The 23,697-nt window shown below is 26.6% G+C and overlaps 1 protein-coding gene across 1 annotated transcript in view; it reads right to left on the minus strand.

Moving 5' to 3' along the window:
• LOC100167869 (allatostatin-A receptor-like) overlaps positions 1 to 23,697 on the minus strand; it is a 228,577-nt gene that overhangs the window by 80,225 nt on the left and 124,655 nt on the right. Inside the window, exon 4 of the mRNA XM_029488077.1 lies at positions 4,996 to 5,314. Within this exon, the coding sequence (XP_029343937.1) occupies positions 5,045 to 5,314 (270 nt within the window). The 3' untranslated portion in view covers positions 4,996 to 5,044. The remainder of the gene's footprint in view (positions 1 to 4,995; positions 5,315 to 23,697) is intronic.

Here is a 23,697-nt window from a genome sequence, read left to right on the forward strand (position 1 = left end):
AAATTAGGAAAGAGCCTTAGTTTTATAAGTAAATATAAAAAAAAAAAAATTGAGAATAACATGTTGTTTATTTGTAGAGATGTTGAAATATGTTATTTTATTTGTATTTTGTATAATACCGTATTATACCAGTATTATACCGTATACCAACTGTGGTAATCGGGGGCCTGGATCATAAATACAAACGGGGGCCCGGGGTGCTACTTGGTGTATAGCACCCTGGGCCAGTCCACCCCTGGTTACTGATAGACAAAAGACATAATAATAATAATATGCATCTATTCTATCTAAAAATATCTTTACTATACACTATACAGTATATACACAGAATGTATGAATGGTAAAATGTAATGTGTTAACTATAAAAATATGTTTTTATTAAGTATGTTTTTGATACTGTAATGAATCTGTAATGAAAAACTGAAAACACTAGAAACGTTTTTTTAACGATTGGCCTGGAGGTGGGAAAAAATTGGCCTCTTTAATTGTTTGCACACCTTAAAAAAAACTGAAATGGCGCCCCTGGTATTTTAAAGTCTTGACTTTACTGAACTATAATATTATACTGATAAAGGCAATCGGAATAAGAAAACTTTCAATATTTAAAGAACTTGTATATCTATATTTTTTAAAATCAAATTAATAGTTTATACAGTTTAAGAAATATTTTTTAATAAAAGTATTTTTAAAAGCTTTTAAGTTAAACAAAAATCATTATCAAACACAACACCACAATGGTACATTTTATAACACTTGAAAAAAAAAAATTATAAATAATAGCATTGTACAGATTTAAATAATGAATATTTAGCATTTTAAGTGTCTAAAATGTTCAACTGTTCTTTTATTTAGTTATTATTATGATTATCACTATAGTATATACGTGTTATTACCACATAGTTGTAGATTAATATTCTTTGATGATTGAACTTTTTTTTTTAATACATTTCAGTGGTTTAAATAATATACTTAAGACAACGCATATTGTTAATAGTTAATCAATTTGAACAATAAAACTATAATCAATAACGCATTATTCTTAACCCAAAATTAACTAAAATTTAGTACATCTTTTACGGTACCTACCTATATCTTTTTATAAAATACACATTTTTTTCATATTATCGCTGATGTGTTTTCGTTCATAAACCTTTTGTTTGACGACTCTGGTAGGTATCGTTTACAACACACTAGGATACATTTTTATTAGTTTTTCGTCTGGGAAAAGTTGAGGGAACTGTTTTCAAGTGTCGGTTCATTTTTATGGTAGATAAAAGAAAAATATATTTTCACACCTTATTACACGACGTGCAAATCTGATAGTAATAACGACTGAACTAAATGTCATTAGATGCCTTCGAAATCCAAATATTTTAGTTATAACAATAATACTTTGAATAAAATTTAGATCGTTGGAATAATATAGTAGGTGGTGCAGCTTATTAATTTTGTGTCCGGCAGTTTGGTAGACAGTTTGATTTAGTTACTATTCTGATGAGGAAGGGAGGGGGTCATTAATAGGAATATCCTAGTAATTATCATAATAATTGGATAAAACTATAAAAAAAAACATTGCAAAAACGAGAATATTTACGCTGTCAGTTAGATTCAATATTATTATTTAGTTGTTATTTAGTAAGTAGCAATCACAGAGAATAAACATTTCCCTCTATATATCAGCATTTTATAGACATAATAAAATATTCAAAAAATGTTGTCTCTTTCTGTGCTACATTTAAAACTATTTGGTTTTTTTTTTCAATTCATGTTGACTACAATTTTGTATCTCGGTCAAAAATTTGGAAATTTAATACAAATTTCCTCAAAAGGTAAATTTTTTATAAATAACAGCAATTTTATTTAAAAATATTGAAAAAATATTTTCTGATTTTTTATAACTGTTTGAAGCTTAAAGTTTGACGGAGTTGGATATTTGAACGAAAAATAACAATTTCCTCTCTAACAATTTTAGGTATTTTTTTTATATTTAAAAAACATTAATCGTAGGGCTTTTACACTTTTTTCTATTACTTGTATTGTTATTTTCTTTCAAAATTACATATGTACTCAAAATATTTTGACTGGTTTTAAGCTATTTATATTGCAGTATAAGTACCTATAATAGTTCCGATCAGTTTATTTGATTTTTTTGCACTTTCTTTAAAATAAGTATAGGAACAAGGTACTGATTTTCATATTATGATTTGGTAGTCATATTGAAAATATATCAAAACAACCATAAAAATAATTTAAAAATATGGTATCATAATATATCACCGTCTAAATATTTTGTATAATTTATACCTATATTGGGTATTATATTATTAGCTGACACAATTGGAAACATACCTATAAACAAAGAAAATGAGAAACAAAGTTTTTAATGGAGTTTGTTTTGAACACAAATTATAAAATATATTTAGCTTATTCATAAGGTATAGAAGTATAATATTATATACTTGACATTTTTAGAATAATTTTTATGATTATAACTTATAGTTAAAATGTTCGTAAAGTATTCATTGGTAAATCATATAACTCTAAACTCAACTATTATTGAGTAAGAAGATAATTTTTAGAGATAGTATACATGGATACGCAATGTTTATAGACATGTTTTTAAAAAAAAAATAATATCCTTGGTTATAGTAAAAGAAAAATGAAATATTTAATTATAAAATAATTATTTTATAATAACCAGTGAAAATCATGTTATCTATTAATAAAACAAAATAAAATATCTAAATATTATGATAATTATATTTTATAATATATGAAATATAGTAGGTAGTAACTGCGATTAATTTTAACTAATATAATTTAATTTAGCTAATACAATAATATTCTAATATTTATTTTTAATAATTTATTAGATTCTCATCGGAGAATGATGTGATTTTTTTTATTCATTTTAGTACTTTGGAAAGTCAAAACTTAAAATTCATAGTAATTTTTAAAATAACTGTGAAAAGACACGAAAAACTTAAACTATTTAAACTTTTTTTGTGCTATCAATACTTATTAATATAAGTATTTTAAATTTTCAACTTACTTTAGATGTTTTCATATATGGTGTATGATAGATACATTTTTTGTTTTTGGGTAAAAAAGGTTAAATATTTTATACAAAACCTCACTGTTTTTTTTTTTAGCTTTATTTACAAATGTAGGTAATATATATATATATATATATAGGTTTATTTAAAAATCCAAAATTATACAAATACAATTTTTTTTTTAATTTTAAGTTCAAATTTGCATGAAGTTATATATAATTAAACAAAGAATAACGATTTTAATTATTTTGTAGTAATTCAAAAATATTATTCGCTGGGGCATGAAACTTTTACGTATACCTATTATGATATTTTCATTTATTATATTGTTATTCGGAAAAATGGATGCAAGACAACGTGTAACAATCATTATATACACAATTCCATTTTTTAAATATTTGGATAAATTTTAAGCTATTGCCTATTTATACCAAAAACCTATTCTCGCCGTTCTATGGTAAGTCAGTATTGATTCAATGTTTGATGTATTAATATTATATAGTATTAAGATATTATTTAAGGTAATTAAAAATCAAAATATCAATAAAACCTATTAAAACGTAAATGCAATTGTTTTGGCAAAAATTAATTTATCCTAACCTATTATTTGTAAAAAATATTACTATAATATATCAATATATTTTATGTAATTATTAATATCGAAGTGGTTAATTGCGAAAAATGTTGAATGGGGACTATAGTCCCCAACAATTTAGGAGCATTCTCGAGTTCTCACCAAAGGCTTTATTTAACTAAACCGTTTTAAAGAGCTCACCAGGTCTAAACTTCCATTATTATTTTCTTTCACACACCTTTTTGCTTATAAAAAGTTTGGATTTGAATCGAAATACAGGTAGCTGAAAATAAAATATAGTTTTTTTTTTTTTTTTTTGTCAAGCCGATTAGTTTCTTTTATTACTAAAGTTATTATTAAGCTATATAAATGGTTTATAAAAGTACATCGTAATGGTCAACTTCAACAAAATATATCAAACTTACTTTTTAAGCTAATAATAAAGTCTCACCAGCCTCTCACTCTGGAGAGATTTAGTCATTTTTTATTTTCTTCCGTAATAGAAATACAGACGTTTTCTAGGATTTAATTTTTGTCATGTCATACCCAAACTGGACAGTCACAGTATATACCTAATATTATGTAATATGATAATGCGTCCTGTTAAATTCATGCGAGACTTGTAAAATTCCCTAACCTAACCTAACCAAACACGAGTAGGTATAGTAAAGAATGAGCAATATTCATTCTGTTTACCGGTACGCCTTAATCGTTTATTATATGTCGTAATCGTATCGAATAGAAATTTGCAACTTTACTGAGTAATGAATAAATAAACACTTTTAAAAATAACTTAATACAACGATATTCATTGGAAACTGTTGCTTGCATAAGCCACAAACATATCCTAACTAAGTTTAACAATGTTTTAAAAATAGACCTGCAATTCCAATTTAATTTAAATGTCCTTTGAATGAACTTGTATGAAAAGTCCACATAAAAACTGGTAGTCGGTAGACCACGTTGGCCAGATCACTTGTTTTATTCCATTTTGTTATTTTGCTACTGTATAATAACACATAATGGTAAATTATATTTCTTCCAAAAATCCTAGGGCAGCGTGCAATAATCCTAACTAAATCATACCACGTACCGGATACTTGTAATATATTCAACGAGATACGGTTTTTCTCGTTGCACAATTTAATCATTTAAAATTAGTTTAACAACGACTATTTTTATTCTGTTTGTTAATTACTATTTAATCCTAAAAAATGTTGAAAAAAGAAACTGTATCGATGTATTTTGTATCAACTTTGCTTTTTCACATCACACTTATACCTCACAAGACCTCACTGAATTTTATTGAGTTAATTCGATTTTATCTATACCTATTTAAATTATTTTAATACATATAAAATATACCTTAAATGTTGTATCCTTGGTTGTATTTCGAAGTTTTCTTTCCTGTGTTTCAAAGTATGTCGTTGTTAGTCGTCCTAGTCGTTCTAGTGACAGCCATCGACCGGGCGTCTCCATTTGCAAATCTCCCTTGGACGTTCACTTCCGGTCTCCATGGAATTATCACTTTTCTGAATGCCTTCCGGAAATTCTCTGATAAGAACGCGTATAATATTGGATTCAGACATGAGTTGGTGTACGCAAGACAATGGCTGACTATCTGGACGATGACACTGATAGCCGTGATTTCATAATAGTTAATGCTTTTTAGCACCAATATAACCTAAAAAAACATAATAATATAACTTAATATAAGTGAAATAGTATAAATAGTATTTTATATTTACACCCTATAGTTGATATATTATATTGTTTATAGTATTTGATAAAAGTATACAAATGTGTACAGGTGGGGAGTATTGGATGAAAAAGTAATACGTTCAAGAGAATTAACAAGTCAAAAAGAATTACTTTTATACTAATATATTTTTTTTTATCTGTTAAGTCTACAACAACAATAGTTACTTAACCTTCTTTTAGATTTGATATACAGGTTATGAGTAATACAAAATAACATTATTTCCAATTATTTATGATATAAAATATAGGTAGTATATAAGTTTATGGAAAAAAAAATATATTACTTCATTTTTGTTTTTTTCGTCAAGTGGCTGTTAGAGTAAGGCTATAGAATAATAAATACTTTTCGTGGGGTTTCGCCAGTTCTTTGGTGATGAGAAAGGGGTGGAATAAATGCTTGTGTCCTATTATGACTCAGGTGACTATTATTTCATCTCTTATTTTATTACTATTATTACTATTATAATATTATTGTATTACTTATTTTCCAGACAATAGTATTACTATCGTAGTATCTATAGTATTTCAACATAATGTTATGTAATACCTTACCAGTTACCGTTTATCTTTATCGTACTAAAAGTTATTAAAAAATAGTATCAGTTATAGTACCTAATACTGAGTACTACTATAAATGCACAGCTATCTTAGCCGCGCATCTCAATTTTTCGTATGTTATATTATGTACATAAACAAAAAAAAGTAAACAATACAATCATGTATTATACTGTTTTCAATAGTGTTTTAAAACTATTTTGTTTTGCATTTTTATTTTTATTTGACGTAGAATTTATAAATGACAGAAAATGTTTTTATTATATTTTACATCCATTCATAAGTGATAAAACATACAATAATGAATGAGTTTAAAACATAGTTTAGATGGGTATTTAAATAAATGACGGTATACCTATTATATTATTATTTTTCCAGTTTACATATAATATATACTGCAGTTTTGTAAAAAAATTATTAAAATAATTTTAATTAAAATACATTAACAAATACCATTTATCCATTTAGAAAGCATTTAAAATACATTTCAAACACTTTTAAGAAAAAAGTATTTAAGAACAAAAACAAATACTTGGAATATATTTAGATACTCGTAATTATCAAATACTATTTTCATTTTATTTAATTAATTGTACAAGTAGGCAAGACATTTTGTAATTATTAATAACTTAATCAATTCAAAATTTTAGTAATCAGTTATCATATTAATGTTTTATTAGATATATCATATGTGTACTATACCTACTTAATTTTATATTGAATAATGAAAAGTATATCGTATAAAAGTTATATTTTAATTTTGATATACTTAAATATTAATTAAACTAATGGTTATTAATATAACATAAAATATATAAATGTTTAATAATTTGTTTTTAATTTCAAATAAAATAAAATATTGATTATCAAAAAAAAAAAAAAAATACAAAATTTGACTTATTTCATATCTTTTGAATTTTAAAAAGCATAACATAAAATCATTTGATTTTCAATTACAAATAAATTAAATCAGTTGTATTTAAAATACTTTCTAAATACTTACTATAAATAAGTATTTAAATACATTTATAAAAATTATTGTACATTACGACCATCTTGTTGCAGACAAATTGTCGATGTACATTATCAACTAAATTTTCATACTAAACAATTATATTAATTTGATAATAGATGGCGTCAGATATTGTTATACACTGTCCCCTGATTTAATGTTTTTTAAATTACACTAACTTTTGCGCACGTTCATTTTATTTGTGGACCATTACTATATAAGTCCAACCGACATCCCATTCACGGTGGAGATCGCGTGCGTTTGACCAAAACCAAAACGACACGTGAAATGCCGTAAGGACTTTAAGTGGAATAATGTACTGTCTGTCCAATGTACCTAATCAGACGGATACGTAAGTGGTGTGTGTGTGTGTGTGTGTGTGTGTGTCTGCTAAAGTACAAAAGTTTGGTTATCTAACGAATTATTACTGTTCTTCGTCACGTTTGAGTCTTTTGCGGCTAGAGTGAAATAGAGCCCCGTACAGAAGAAACTGTCGCATGTTTTATCGCATTTTGCGCAGCAATAATGCGTCCTGTTAAATTCATGCGAGACTCGTAAAATTCCAGTACTTAAATATTCTTCTCCTGACGGCGTGCAGGTCGTAAACAAAGACGGCGGTAGCGTAGGACTCACCGGACTAAGGTTATATAGACCGCGTGCATGTTGTGTGGTACCATTGAAAATGCGAAAAATATAAATCGATATCGATGGTTGTGTTTTTTCTTTTCATTCACGAAAAAACCGACTTCATAAAAACAATCTAAAAATGTAACACTCGATGGAATGAAGTACTAGTTGGTAAGTTATATAACTCATATAATGCAGAAGCTAGGTATTGAAACGCAAATAAAATTAAATTTAGGAACAAAATAGTATTTTGTATGCAATAATTAATGACATTATAATTTTGTTCCGAATGAGATATAAATATAAGCATGGGTCCATGTTGAAGTGTAAACATAAGCATATTATACATGTAGATAGTAGATACTTACTCCCGAGTTAAATACATCAAATTGGTTCACACTTTTCTATCCTTTTGAATTAAAATCAACTGATAATATGAATTGAGTAATTTTAAAATGGATATACATTAGAATTAGAAATACTTTATGATTTACACTGTAACAGTCTCTCAATTTATTAAATTACAAAAAATTTATATTTTACAGTGGTAATTTTATTATTAGTTTTAAGTATCAAGGGGGATAAAAAATATTTTTTTGTGACTGACTTTTTAACTAACATTTTTTTTGGTTATAAAAATAAAATAAACCATTTTTTATTATTATTAGGTAATTTAGATATTTGGCACAGATGGTTTCACATACAATTTCGAATAATTTCTTTTAAAAATGAATTCTTTAAAATAAGTCTAAAAGCTGTGTGTTAAAATATATACGATATTAGAATTATATTAGATTCTAATAATTAGAATATATTAGTGTCTCTTCATTTTTATGTTGTATACATTAACATATCGTTCATAAGTCAATAATTCAAAAGAGCACGAAATATTTTGAAATATCATAATCAAATGTCTATTTGTCTTTTAAAATTCATGTGAGAACTTTAACTAGGTAGGTATTAATATGTTTAGTCAAATAAAATTTATGTTTTATATTTGGAGACAAACTTTTTTTTCAATAACTTTTTGTATTTTCTAATCCAAAGTTTTGAACATATTAGAACTTTTAAATCTTTGTCATTCGTCTAAACGTTTATCTGTAATTTTTGTAAGCCCATAAATTTTCCATAGCGAATATATACCTTAGCAAATAATATATACCTTTTGCCTTTTTGAAATTCCCCAGAGATATAATCGACTAAACTTTTAAAATGTTTATGATCATCGCTTCGAAAAACTTTTATTCTGGTATAATGTAACTATCATTAATAGTTTATTTTGTGTATCATTAAAACATTTCAAAATCTATAAGTATTATTGTTTCTTTTTTCTTGAAACACTAAATCAAATTAAATAATTGTATATATTTTTTAATCATTATCGTCTCAGCTCTAAATTGTTTATCTTATTTAATTTTATATTCTGTGGTAAAAAAAAAAAAAAACATGTCAGTTATAAGAGATAAAATCTTAATTCACAGATATGCATCATTATTAAACGATTGTTTTGCATAATCTGGATCAATTACCAATTGTTGGCAGTGACACGGTGTAATAATTTCTATTAAAAACGTGCCCAACGTAATTGTTTTTAGATAAACCATCATCGCCTTTTGACCGAGTTCCTCATTTCACACTTTATAAAATATATTAAATAAACACCCCAAATCAATTTTGTCCCGCTTAATTAATTGGTGTTCTTCTGGATTTTGGTAAAAAGTCGTGTATGAGATTGACGAATATTTCCCTACCTCACCCCCCGTAAACATTATAGTGCGTTTATTTGCAATTCCTTCCGTTTCTTGGTAAAAAGTGTATCCGCGGATACTACATTTATTTTCATCTCGAACCACAGCGTGGAATTACATATTAATCTGATTCCTTGAAAGTGTATATTTTAATTTGTGATTTATAATGTCTTCATAAAAGATTATTAAGTCGAATATATTTCATTTTCGTCGTATTATATAATAATTATATAGGTCTGACATCTTAACATGAGTAGGAATCTCTTTAAATGAAGAAGCGGATACCATAATATTTCTTATTATAATAATTGCAATTAATTATTAACGATGCAAAAATTGTTTTTATCAACGTTTTGGCGCTTGAGCTTTCCAAACATGGTTAATTCTAAATATTCATCATATATTATTTTTGTGAGCTAAATCTGCTGTCAAAATTGCCGTAAATATTACGCCTGTACAGCAGTGTGAAAATATTGCCCATACTACCACAAAACACTATATGAAAGGCTTTATTGTTTTTTTGCTTTCCTCGAGGTTTTTTTTATAAACGTTAATACATTTTTTTTTATTTATAACATTCAGTTTTTTAATATGAATTATGAATGAGAATTTTGTTCAATGAGCATATATTATTATTTATGTTGTGCCAACCTACGTAAATTTGGAGCACAATCGCCGTTGGAGTACCTATCTGTTTGCAGGACACGCGATCGCGGCTTCGTATTATGTATAGGCACGGGACGACTGTAGCTGCGTCCAAAAATTGTATTTTATATTATATTATAATATGTACACTTTAATTTAATACTCATATAATAATTTTACCAGTGACGTGTCGTGTGTGTAACGTTGGGCGTGCGGAGCCATCACAAATTTGAAAAATGTCACTAACTGCCCAACCAAAAAATAACTCAATGCGCAATAAACATAATTTCTTTTTATTATCATATTCACTACTTTAATTTCCGGTTTTCTCGTGACATACAGAACAAATGTTCCAAGACAAAAAAATATAACGGGATGCAGTTGGGGTTGTATTACACATGCGCAGTGTCGTAATTATTATTGAAAATTGGTTAAGAACAGTGAGATACAGTATTAGAGTGCTTTTAGCTGTATTATTAAGTATAATATTATAATGATTGCCAAAATATGATGTTTCCAAAAAAAAAAATTATTTTACTATAGAATTATTATTATTTTGATTTTGGTTCAAGCACAAATAATTATTTTATTTATACTTTGTTTTTATCTTGAAGTCTTCTATAATAATATTATGTATAGACCATATATACTATTATAGTAAAAATTATATTCACATGTATTATTATTTACTGCATGGACTATATTATATTTTATTGACTCATATTATTCAATATTTGGATTATTTTAATCAAGTAAATCTCTCGCTTATAAAAATAGTTCAATAAATTACTTATGTCTGAATTATCGGAATCATTCTATTATTCCCATCAATAATTTTGTACAAGACGGTCACCTGCAGTACTGCGGATTGTTACACCGAACAATTTAGGACAGGTCAAGTCCGACCGTCATCGTTCGACAGCAGAGATCACTGCAGAGTGAGATGTCCCCTATAGCTTCTATCACAGCGAACAAGACGTAATATTAAATTCAGAAACCGAATTTCTGTCCTTGCAGAGACCATCCCAGACGTAGCTGCAAATCGTTCTCTTATAGCCGACATCGCCTTCTCGGTAGTGTCGTGAACAAACTGTGGTTAATAACAATTATGACGAGACGTGCACCGCCTACGGTGTCGTCTGCCGCCTATAATAATTCTCGGAACTTTTGACGATTAATTGATGGACTGGCAGTCAACGGCCGGTGGGGGTGTCGCAAATGTCTGATACGGTAAACTTCGAACGATCATCGAAAGCCAAGCACGACGAGTAAATACAAACGATATTATATATTATTATATCCATACGTACGTGTGCACCAGACACAATATCCGCACTCCGCCGTCGACAAAATGAGCATCAATAATAATTTATAATATAGGTACCTACCTACGTCGAACTCGCATACCACATTGTTAATGTTGGGCGCATTTCGTGCAAAATTTAATGATGTAGCACTCGGGCTGAACGCGATCAAAGAGGATCTAAATTTAATCACATTGTGTGTGAGCGTGTGTGTTCCTATCGACCTATTACCACTTGTACACTGTGTATAGTCGTCACTGTCTCGCCTATTAGTTTTGCCCTTCGAATACTCTCTTCCACCTCGCTTGCCCAATATCATTCATCATCGCTATATGCTCCTTCCCGTTCCCGTACCATATTGTAATATTGCACGTGATGATTGTCACGTCGTTTATGATTGTACTTTTTTTCTTCGCGGAGCACGTTTAAACATTTTTTTCTTTTGGTCTTGGACAATGCTCTCTTTGGTATTATTCTCTTCCCTGGATATTATATACAACTTTCTTAAGGCTTAAGCTCCGCGTCCTGTTATTTCTTTAGAATTTTTTTTCCAAACACAAGGTTCAACTTTTTGTGACTCGCTTGACTTTATTTATCTAATTACATTTTAAATTCTGAGTGAAGAGATGAATGTATTTGTTGTACAATACTAAGGGTGTTTATTTTTTTGTGCTTAACGTCACCTTTAGGAATAGTAAAAATGCTTCAATATTCAACTTTAAGTAAGATTTTTTATTGAAAATTGGACCTATTTTCCAATTGGTAAATTCAGTGTTTTGAATTCTCCAGATAAAATTATTGATTTAATTATCTTATCTAGATAAATTTAACGGTTATCTACGATAATTTATCTAGATAAATAATATTATATTAATTTGAATACTAATTTGATAAATTGAAATAGCTTATAATTTACTGAGTACCAAGGTAATTAAATATTATTATTAGTTGAATTTATTGTTATTATTTATTAGTTTATGTAATAAATGTATTACCAATAGTTTGTTTTATATTTTTACAACCAAAACATTACATAAAAGTAACACGAGTTTGCTTTTTCGTAGCCTATACTGCAATAATTCGTATTACATATCGCACAAGAATATTACCTATTTACGTTTATAAATAGTTTCTTGTCGTGGCCGAACTTCAACCGAATTTGTTTAAGAATCCGTAATAATATTTATATATTGATGGTAATTGAATCGTTAGAACCAGTAAAACAATTATTCACAAAGCCATTCAAGTATTAAAAATCGACTTAATCAGATGTAATCGACTTAGTGACAATACATTTCAAATATCTGTGCTGTAGATTAAAATATAATTTATAAAAAAAATGTTTTTCTTATTAGAACGTGATTGTTGTATGAGTTGTCATTTGCCAAGTTTTGAAAAAATACAATAAATATAGCAAATTCATATTAAGAAAATTTATTTTCTTAGTTATCATATTATAGTAGATTGACAAATTCAGAGGTGACTATTGTCTGTGTTCTCTCGTCAATTTTTGTTGGAAAAAAAATTGGATCAAGATGGTACTTTAGAGATGTCATTTTTTGATTTTCTCAATAGTTATTTAATGCCACGGGAAAAACCACCGAAAAATTACGAAAAACCACTAAAAATGGGATTTTATAATTTCCAACGCTTTGTTTATCACCATAGAAATGAATAAAAAATTATAATATTATAATATAAATTCAACTTACAGGCTATAATAAATAATAACAATATACAAAATCCAGATTGACAAACCAACTCTGCTCAGAATCGTATATGATATTAATGATACTAATGATATTATATCCTTGAATTCAAGTTTAATACCTACAATTCATTATAAATTGATTCACTTGTAATCTACTGTACAGTAGAGCGACTCACTTACCCGCTTTCTTATATTTTATTCTTATTTTTCATTTACCTTTATTTTGTTACAAAAACCCTTCCATTCCATAAGAAAATATCCTTAGTTATGTGTAGCTGTTGTAGCTTGGCCTAAGGTAGCCAATGTTTGACAACCTAACCTGAATGTTGAATAGGTGACAAATAGTATAGGAATCACGTATTAGAATTTAATTTGTTAAATGATTAATATAATTATGTAAAATATATATTATAGGTTTTCAATTACTCACAAAATACAAGTATATACCGTTGGGATATTATAATATACTTAATTCTCCCATTTCATATTTTTCTTATTATAAATTATTTATAACATTGTAATAAATGTTCCTTTCATAAAGTGTTCAGTATAACTGGATGATTTCCAGGCTAACGGAAAATTTGAAAAAAAAATAATCTTTATGTATTTAATAATAGAATTTTTGTAATAGAACTTAATGTCATAGTCATTCATAACTGGCATCCCGTTTTTTACTTTATCAAATGAAAAAATCTCGCACATACGCTCGCTCGATATTAAACACATTCGAACATTTGTTACAGTACATTAAGTCCATTAAACTCGGGGTTACAAAAAATGGAATAAAATAATAATTTATTCTTTCTCCGAAAAAAAAATAAGAAAAGTATATTAATACATTTATTATTAGTGTTTCACAAATTATGATGCATCAAACTTGTTACGATAATAATAATAATTATATTTAAAACATGATATTTATAATTATTATTAGATGATTCTTTTAAATACAATTATTATTATAGTTTTCTAATATAAATATAACAAGCTTAATGACAATTTATTATTTAATTTGATTTAATTTGAAATTATTTACAATTGCATATTATTTAATTTTTGTTGTTAATACAAATTAATATGAAATAAACAAAGATATTATCTTTATACAAATGATGGATATTTTTTAATAGGTACCAATTATATAGATAATTTTTTAAAAACATTTTAATACTATTAAATATTAAATACTATATTTAAAATAATTTCATCTTTTCACAACTCTAATTTTTAAATTGAAACAAAACTTGAAATGCTTTGGTTTTATAATGATGTGTGGGATATTTTTAGAAGTATAGAGACTTTTATGACGGTTATAATTTTTCAAGCAGAATTATCTTTTCAAAATATTAATTTATTACCTGTATCTTCAATATCTATATTATATTAGAGTCCTGAGATTGTATTAAGTTGGATATAATATATTATTTTTTTATATTCACATAAGTTTTTCTAAAAAACTGCCGATAAAATTGAAAGAAAATATGATATCTAAAGAGATCCCTATTTTTGAAATCTGAAAATAATAAACTTAATGGTTATTTGAAAAAAATTATAAAAATGTAATATAAAATGTAAAATTGCATTAGGTAATTATTCATACACAGATCATGTATCGTGAATATATTAAAATGGCTTATATTATATATTATATTTTAAACGTAATCAATACATTTAGAATACTTAACATACAAAATATATAATATTATTTAATACTAACGTATTTAAGGGACTAAAATTTCGAATGTTAACTATAATGGAACTAGGAACTACTTTTAAAAATTAACTTGAGTTTGCTGGGTTTATATGATGCACTGGAGGGTAGATTAAGGTGATAAATAATATAAGGGATGATAACATAACGAGACTAAACTTGTTTTTATATCCAATAATACATGCATATTAGTCAATATATTATCTAATTAATCGTTTATGCTACCAAAGTTGGTATATTTATTAATTGTAAATTAGTGTGTGAAGTTTAAATATTCAAATAAAATAAATTAATTGATATTTTGTATTTAAAAATTGTTGAGAACAATATTGCTTTTTTGTTATTTATTTATTTTTTTTTATTAAGAATAAAGGCTTCGACAGCGGAGGTCATTAGCCTGAAAAGGTTTACATTTTCTAGGGGAAGGAAGGTCGTGCGAATTTTCAAAATAGGCGTGCGAATTCGTGCGAATTACGTGCTAAATATCTGTATAGTTTGTTTATAGATTTTCCTTTGGGGGGGGGGGGGGCTGACGCAACGTACGTGGAAAAGTCTAATAAGTAATTGTTTGTCATTGTTATTTTTGTTGTAATTATATTATAATATTAGCACATTGTATTTATTTTATCAAGTAAGGGTAGTGTAACCACTGGGTGACTTCTCCCATCATGTTTTCATATAAATATTATTTTTCCTCAAATATCACATAATTTTATTGTCCCTAAAGGAACAGATTGTATATACCTTATAAAAAATTATTTATTAGGCCTCTATTATATTCAAATCCGAGAGAATGAATATTAATTAGAAAATAGTTACCTACTTAATATAATACAATGCTCCTACACTTTAAAGTATGGAGTCATAATATTTCCTTTATATGGTTGGACATATAATTTATTTATTGTATTCTGTTGTAGATAAAGTTTTTGTAACTTGTTGAAAATAATACAAAACTATAGTTTGGTTTTATTTTAGTAGATATATGTATATTTTGAATTAGTTAACTAGGCTGCTAATATTATTAAGATTTAAAAACATTTTTCCACAATTAAATAATTATGAAATAATTAAAGATCACGATAATTATACATTGTTAAAAGGTTATTAACGTAAATATTATTGTGATATTAATTTTTGGTTCAGATGCCCTAAATGTATAAATCCGGTATATAAAGTTATTTATTCAATCGTTAAAAGTTATATTTTATGATGTACATCAATTATAACTTATATATATAGTTATATGTTATAATATTATCAAACTGAAAACAAATAATTGTCAAAACATTAATATTGCTATTGAACAAGAAATAATATGAAAATATTATGCTTTTCCCAGTCCGTCTCTGTAGTGCCCCAGCCTCGGCACTAATTATACGAATGCTTGAATTAGTCTAAGGGAATATTAATTGGTGTTCGTAATCGTTCACGGATATAATATTGAACATACAATATTATTTTCACTATTATTTTAGTATTTTGTAATTATAAACATCAGAATGTATTCTAGACATCGGATGATTCTGTTTCGGGCTTTCATCTTTCCTTGCTCCCATTTGGGGAGAAAAATTTACACATAATTAAAAAAATAAATTTCATTAAAAAATAATTATTGATTTTTAAGATTTTTATTAGAGCAATAAATTAGAACATATTACATATTACTGCATTTATTACTTCACTCAAAATCTAATAAATCATTACGAAAATATTATTTAATGATTTATTTTTATAGATGTTAAGCATTATAGATGATGATTATTAGACTAAAAAAAAAACAACTTGCGAATCTCAACAGTTTAATTGTGAAGTTCGTATTTCTACTTAGCACCAAGGTAATGTAGGCATTTAATTAGTTGTTCAGATAATGACAATTTAAATATGCACTGCCAAAACAAATTAAGGAAATCCTTAACATTGTTTAGGAAGAGTTTAAACATAAATTAAATTTCTTGGCCTTCGTGTCTGAAGTATAAACAATGTATACTTGGATGGATGCCTGTTGATGCATAAATTATTAAGTAGGTACTCATAATATATTATAAAGTCTTTTGCTTATGCATCGTATTTAAAAGTGGCCATTAAATGTTATTTGTGCATATTATTTTGATTGCTATTTTTAAACTAAACAAACATCATATCATGAAACAATTGAATTTAATAAATAAATAACAATAATAAGGACTCTGTTTTACTATATTAACTGGACGATAATAATACATTTATATTTTCTATTGTTTATTATATTATGTTAAATAGTGTAATAAGTAAACACATTGAAAACAAAAATAAACAAGTAATTATATTATATGAGTTGAGTGAATATTCTGAAAACGATTGGAAGCGCATAATTCACTTTTTAGTAAAATATGCATAAATCAAATTTAAGTAGTAAATAAACGATTATTTGTTATGGGTTTGTTGAAAATAGGTATATTTTTTGTAAGATAACTCATTTGATCTGGAAAGGGAATAGTAGGTACTTATAGTCCTCACATATCATTATATTATGTATAATGTATGGATATTAAGAAGACGCTACAACCGTATGTGTTTGTATCTGTCGTACACACGTACGACATAGGTCATAGATAAAACGCGTTTACGCAGTCTGAGTAAATTAGATATAATATATTAAATAGTCTCACTCAATTTTGTTTTTAGAAAAAAAAATTCCTATTATAAAATGAAAAGGTGGCAATATTTTGAAGAATAAGATGGTAGGTACGTCGTTTTCATTGTGCCGAATATAACATTCAATATATTGTTTAGAAAGAACGACCATTTCAAAATTTTTAAACGACCTATAACATTAAAAAACGCACTGTCTTGCACACCAAAATATTCTCATATTTCAATTTTGTAATTGGTATTTTTATTCTAAAACCAATATTGAACAAGTTCTACTCAGACTGCATAAACGCGTTTTGTCTATCTCCTACGTGTGTAAGACAGAGACAACACAATACGGGTGTGGCGTCATCTTAAGATTGTAAGTGAAGAAAATAATGTAGGTATTAGTTTTTATGTTTAGTTTCCTAATGATTATTGATTACTAAATATACTGTGATGTCTTATTTTTTTTACACAAGAGTACCTACTCAAAAAGTTTCATTTAACATTTTTGGCAATCTTTGGAAAAATTATAGAATTTTGAAAATTTGTTGCTTAATTTCTGTTTGTTGTTTGAAGTTTAAATAACTAAGTTTTGGATGTATTATAACAAGGTCAAGCATAATTTATTCTAGTCAAAATTCACGAATCTTAAATTGAAACATTTTCATTTGTAATTGATGTGCAAAGTTATATATGAATATGTTAATTATTATTATAGTATATAATATATAATCCAATAAATATAAAAATAGTTGTTTAACTATTAGCATTGAGTATAGATAGTACTATCTATACTCAATGCTATTACTTATATTTTAAAAGTAATTTCAAACGACTTATATAATAATAATAATGGCTCGACTATTTTATCTTAAATATGATGAGTTAACACTATAATTTTTTAACTATAAGTACTATACTATGCTGAGATTACGTTCAGACCCATCACATGGTTTTTTGTTTTCGGTTTTGGATTTTTTCATGATAACTACTATAATTATAATTTATAATTATGCTATTATAATATTTAATCTTATTCCTGGGTGTATTTTAAAAATAAGTATTAGTCATGTAATTAATTTTAGTTAAATTGTAATTCTCATTCCAACGTTATATTTGGTGTGGATTTGAGTATCAAAAATCATATTTAAAACCCTTCAACGAAAGACGTAATCACCATTTTAATGGAAGTAAGAGTGGAGTCGGAGGAGAAAGGATAGAGGTTGACTGGCTACTCAAAGACACTTCAACTTTTTGCCAAAAATTATAAGCAACATTAAGAAATCGCGTGGTAGGATTTAAATTGGCTTCAGTTTAATGTGAATTATTAAACAATTTTATAAGGCTTATCGCATAAAAAAACGTTGATGGTTCTTTTTATGATAAACGTATCATATTGATGAATGTGTTCAAATAAAAGTCGCGATCAGTTTTTTCATTTATATTCATATCATTTTGTTACCGTTTAATTAATATTTGTATAGGAATTTTATCTATAATTGAATGTAATACATTTACCATCAACCTAACCTAACTATAAGAAAAGTACTGATATATCAGTATAATATTTATAAAACATAATAAATATTTGTATGGATTATGCAATATTATACTATGTTGTTGACACTTAATAATGTATTATGGTTAATAACGATGATTGAATTGTACTTACCCCCAATGTGTGATTTAATATATTGGATAACATTTTACAACCAATAAGTCTCGATTCATTTATAACTAATTTATTAGCTTGTGAATGTTTGAAAACAAGTAAGAATTCAGAAAGTTAATAGAGACAAATAAAATAGATTAATAAAGGAATTATCTCGAATACCTACTATCGTTATGAATCTATGTAGCTTTGTAGTAGCCAAAGGTAATGCACATATCTATGAGTTAATTACTAAAATATGTAGAATATCAATTGTATTCCTTCCCATCTATAAAAAGTATTATATGAGTGACATTCAAGAGAATATTTCGAAATACAGATTCAACAAAAAATATTTTTTAAATAAACAAAACAACTGCTTTTTATCACAGACCCAAGAGATCGGCCAAAAATACGATATATTAAATAATACCTTCAAGGATTTAATTAAAAGCATGACATTTTCTGGTATGCTCCAGACACTGGGCTGTCTCTAATGATATAATATTATATTAAAGACTGATTAAATATGTGTTAAATAAATTATAATATTGTATATTGTTGAAGTATTTAAAATGAATATTTTTAATTCAATAAAAAAAGGAAAACATGAACGACGTAACTGACTAACAACAAAAAGTCTAGATTGTACATGTAAAGTAACTTTACATAAATAAATCTTTAAAAACAATATTCTATATTTACATAATTACATCTGAAGTTGTTAATAATGTTTCTGATTATCACAGAATAACCAAAATATAATTATTGTAAATTAGTTTGTTATTTTTTTTCAAATTGAATTTATAATTTCTAGGGAAATGGCATACATTTGAAGTATCATTAGAACAAAATCTATAATTGATAAAGTTAATATTTTAAACAATTAAAAAAGCATACTTAAAAATTGAAACTGACAAAAGAAAATGATATAAACCTAACAGCTACATCATATAGCACAATAATATAAAATCAAATACATGTGTTTAAATTTACGTACATTTTGAGTTAGTTCTTATAATAAATCGATCCCTCGTAAGAAATTCAGTTATCCTAATAAAAAAAAAAATATTACCTTATAAGTTATTGAACATAATAAATCATTGTACATAAAAATCGAATTTAGTTTTCTGAACCCATTCCAGTAAAGTGAGTTAAAAAAAAAAAATATATTTTTTTAATATATATATAAAAATAATACAGTTCGTTAAGTTTTATTTTATTTTTATACAAAAATGCTTATGAACATACATTAGTTTTTTTTTAGTCCATAACACTTAAAAATAAAATTAAAAAGACAATACCAATTGGAATAAAAGGCATTTCAAAAGATATAATGTTTAAATAAAACGTAGAAAAAAATATTTAACAGTCATATCAATATAAATGTGCTCCATTAAAATAAGAATTATGAACTCCAAGTCTTCAACTATATAAAAAAGTTTTCTATAATAACTATTTAATCACATTTAAGTTAAATTTATGTTTTTAATTTAAAGTAATACTTCTAAGATATTCACATTTAAAAATAGTAATAAATATTAGATTAAATACTTAGTTACACACGGGTGGACAAAAAACTTGAATTGTTCAGGTAATTTTAAATGTTCAAACAGTTTTATCCAAAACAATTACAAACAAAATATGTAAATTAAATAAACTCTGCTTCTTATAAACTATATCTTGTTTAAGAAAACATCATTCAAAGTCATTACTTTTCTTCCTTATAATAATAAGTAACATTCATTGTTCAACTAGAAATTATAAACTGATAAACGAATATTTTTTTCTATAATTGTTGACCATTTTAAAGCGATAAAATAATATAAAAATTGGTTAAAAACATTAGAGTTAGTCGTCATTCTTTTTTTTTTTTATCATAACTTTGTATTAGGCAATCTGTTACAAAAGTTGAACAATAAGTTTATTTAATAATATTTTTAAATGTTGAATATTCATTATAATTATATGATATATATTTCATAGTATATTATTATATTATAAGTATAAAGTTTTTAGACGCTAAAGACAATTTAATATAATTTTTGAATGCACAGTTTAATTAAATAAATAATTAGAATGTTGTAGTTAAATCCGAAATATATGATGTGCAATATATGTAGTAGATATTTTGACTGATTATTTTTTTGTTGATTAAATAACAATATTTGTATGTTATTATTTGGGAGGGTCGAGTAACTGTATACCGGAAGCATATATAACGATACACAGGAAGATGTTCACTAAAAAATAGGTAGTTTCCGAGTGTGATTTTTACATGCATATATTTTATACGATAAAAGTCTATGTAATAAGAAATACATAATATATAATACATTGGGACACGTATCCATTTTGTGAATTTTATTATTAATTTATAAAAAAATTTGCATATACGCGTATGGCATGTTACTTATACACTGTGGACAATTATTTTGAATCACGTACGCAAGGCTTAAAGTTCGTAAATTGAACACATATCGGAATAACAAGATCAGGAAATTAATTTATTTACAAATGATTTTAATATTAGTAAACCATTCAGTTTTAGGTCGACATTTTAAGATGTTTCAGGTATGGAATAATATTTCATTAATAATTTTTATAATAATATATCATTCTACATATTAAAATTAGGTATATTTACTTTTAAGTGTCTACACACTGTATAGTATATATTTTATGTACATAATATCTTACAGTGTTAGATAATTATTTGTTCGATCCAATTAACATTGATTGATTAAAATTTTGAATTTTTTTCAATCATTCTTTCCATGGCAATAAGACACTACAATACACACCTAAATACCTAATATAAGTGTAACAGTATAATGTATAATATTAATATAATTTGGGTACGCTGCATATTGTATTATCGACTGATTACATTTATTTGAACTGAATTCTAGAAGTTACTATAGCGTACTAACTACTATAAATATAATAATATTTATATAAACGAAAGCGCTGTTTTTTCTGTCCCCAAATGAAAATCTACACTATTCGAGAAATCAAGCAAATTTTACACACTGAAATTCGACAGAGAATTTTTGCATGCCATTGTCTGGTTATTTTATTATCACATCGTTATTTATTTATACATATTTGTATGGCTGTCACACATCAATTCAGTTGATTAATATAATAATAATACAACAGTTGTTTTTGTATTTGTCAATATTTTAGTGTACATTAATGTTGTCATCAGTATGAGTGTATGACAAATATATTTTAATGCATAATGTTACAGTAGGTATAATGGTAAATTCCATGCCAGGTGGGCACTACTAAACGACTTATTAAAAACCGTTGCATTCGGAACCAGAATAAACAGCACTTTAATTTATATTATATAATATAGATATTTTATTTAAAAGAAGATGTTGAACTGTAATAAATATTATGATCACGTTATGAAATTAGAGTATGTTTATTGTATTTATAACAGCTATGCTGGCTAAATGGATAACCGGCAGTATTATAATATTATTTAATATATTTTTAATTTTGGGTATTTAATATTTACTTAGGTAATATTCAAATTTTTACCCCGAACCTGCAGCGACGGGTCATTCAGCTAGTATCGAAGAGTCTCGCTAGAGACTCCTTTCTGTGCATAAGTAACACCGATAAGAAACAGCACACCGACAACGATAGCGAGACTATTATACATTAAGTTTCGTTTCGGCGCTCGGACCTCTCACTCGCACGCGTAGGTTGAATGCAGAGTGCGAGAGAGACAGAGCTAAAAACTGCAGTTTTGTTAGTCTTTTCTTTCGTCCGTCGAGATGCGGCCGCCCAAACTTCCCCTTCCAACGCCGCGCCGTAGCAACCGCTACGCGCCGGCCGCTACCGTACCGCGAACCTCACCCACAACAACAGCTAGCTAGTCCGTCCGTCAGTCCGTCCTCTCATTTTATACAACTCTGTATATTTTTGATTTAAGTTTATCTCCGCCGCGTTTCAACTTGGGTCCCCCGTTTTACCACCAAAAATTCTGTTTCGAGACCCTATAAATAGTCCCCTCGTAAACGGGGTACTTTTGACCCCCCCTCAAAGTTTGTTTAGCCAAGCATTACTTAGCCGGGGATCGTCGTAGCCGTATTTTGTAAACAGCTATGGGTTGTGGGTGACTACGTGCATAACATATCAACAATTATCCCCCCCCCTTTTTTTTGATTTAAGTATATCTCTGTTACGTTTCGAGTTGGGTCGTTGCTGTTGAACCCGAAGAAAATAGTTAATATTTATGTGATAATTTATAAATTAAAAGTTAATGTAGAACCTGCACGAACTACAATAATGATGAATTAATAAAATTAGCCATAAATCGGAATTGTCGACTTGTTTACATTTTTGTGGAATCCCAATATTGTACAGTTAAACAAAACTCATTCATAATAAATAATTTTTACAAACTTTTACGGCCAAGGGTCGTAATGTTCAGCACTCTGATATAATCAATGACGTAATAATAACATTTTTATAGAATTATTATTCACAAATAAAAATAATGATTAGAAAAAATGTAATCCATAAATATAATATATATAATCCTCAGTATATCACAGTAAAACGTGCTTCGGAAAAATAATTGAAATCCTCAAAAAAACTACTTCGGAGAAGTAAAAAAGGCTTTCTTTGCGTAAGTTGAAGAGATTGGGAGAAAAGATAGAACTTTGGTGTTAATAAAGATATGAAATCAATCTCAAAGTTCTGT

The sequence above is a fragment of the Acyrthosiphon pisum genome, chromosome A1 (assembly GCF_005508785.2).
Source record: "Acyrthosiphon pisum isolate AL4f chromosome A1, pea_aphid_22Mar2018_4r6ur, whole genome shotgun sequence".
NCBI classification, from domain to species: domain Eukaryota; kingdom Metazoa; phylum Arthropoda; class Insecta; order Hemiptera; family Aphididae; genus Acyrthosiphon; species Acyrthosiphon pisum.